General features: G+C 40.3%; 1 protein-coding gene across 1 annotated transcript; it reads left to right on the top strand.

The window, feature by feature from the left end:
- Positions 1-189: 189 nt before the first annotated feature.
- LOC109954113 (NADH dehydrogenase [ubiquinone] 1 alpha subcomplex subunit 9, mitochondrial-like) lies at positions 190-1,150 on the top strand (the record flags this gene model as incomplete). Its single annotated transcript, XM_020589520.1, has 4 exons — positions 190-324; positions 429-520; positions 709-850; positions 1,025-1,150. Coding segments are annotated over 4 exons (495 nt in total), but the record flags the coding sequence as incomplete, so codon positions are not given.
- Positions 1,151-1,153: the final 3 nt, after the last annotated feature.

Here is a 1,153-nt window from a genome sequence, read left to right as displayed (position 1 = left end):
AGCCTGTATTAGCCTGGATTTGTGGAATGTGGTTATTACTTCAGTTTATCTATATGTTGTATTTTAACTTTTTTATATACAGATGTGATTGATCTGTTTGGGACAGTATATGGATCCATTAGTACTCTGTCAGCTTGATGTAGCCTTGATGAAAGTTAATATTTTAATGAATTATTGCTATCGACAAAGTTAGATGTTTACCCCCAACAATGGTCCTCCTTTGCAGGTCGGATTGGGTCGCAGGTTATAATCCCTCACCGCTGTGATCAGTATGACCTTATGTACTTCAGGCCCATGGGCGATCTTGGACAAATCCTTTTCCTGGTAAGATCGAGACTCAAGTGTACCTTACAGGAATGTTTCAGAGCTTATAAACAGAGGAATTATTCATCTACATGCATTTAGAGCCTTAAATGAAATTGTTGCAGGAGTGGGATCCCAGGAATAAAGACTCCACCAAACAGGCTTTGGAGCACTCAAATGTCGTCATCAACCTGGTGGGCAGAGAGTTTGAGACGAGGTATAATTAGAGCCTGGAATAACATCTTAAAGCATTTGATTACTTCATCTGAGAGTCATAATATAGCAGAGTTTAAATTTTAAGCGGCCTGCCTAGGTATAGGCAGATGTTGGGAGGATTTGGTGAATTTTACTGTGACTAGTAGGTGAGCATTTACACACAAGTATTTTCCCATGTGTTGTTTAAAGGAACTATAGCTTTGAGGATGTCTTCGTGACCATCCCTCAGCAGATTGCTAAGGCAGCCAGAGAGGCTGGCATCACAAAATTCATCCATATGTCTCACCTCAACGCTGACATACGCAGCCCGTCAAAGTACCTGAGGAACAAGGTAGTGAGCTGTTTTCTCCACATACTGTATATCTCTCCCAGTCAGTCAATCTAGTGTATTGATGTTTTTACTGAGGTGTGTACACATTAAAGCCAATGTTGCCTACATTAAAGTATAAAGAAGGTTAATATATAAATGTAGTTGGTCATTGTATGTAATACTCCTTTACTATAGGCTGTAGGAGAGACAGTAGTGAGAGACGAATTTCCTGATGCCATCATCATGAAGCCCTCTGAAATATTTGGGAGGGAGGACAGATTCTTCAACTATTACGCAAGTAAGACCAGGGTGCCAGTTTGAGAA

The sequence above is a fragment of the Monopterus albus genome, unplaced genomic scaffold (genome assembly GCF_001952655.1).
Source record: "Monopterus albus unplaced genomic scaffold, M_albus_1.0 scaffold3375.1, whole genome shotgun sequence".
Classification (NCBI taxonomy): domain Eukaryota; kingdom Metazoa; phylum Chordata; class Actinopteri; order Synbranchiformes; family Synbranchidae; genus Monopterus; species Monopterus albus.
Note: the sequence above shows the minus strand (reverse complement) of the source record. Positions and strands in the feature narration are given on the sequence as shown.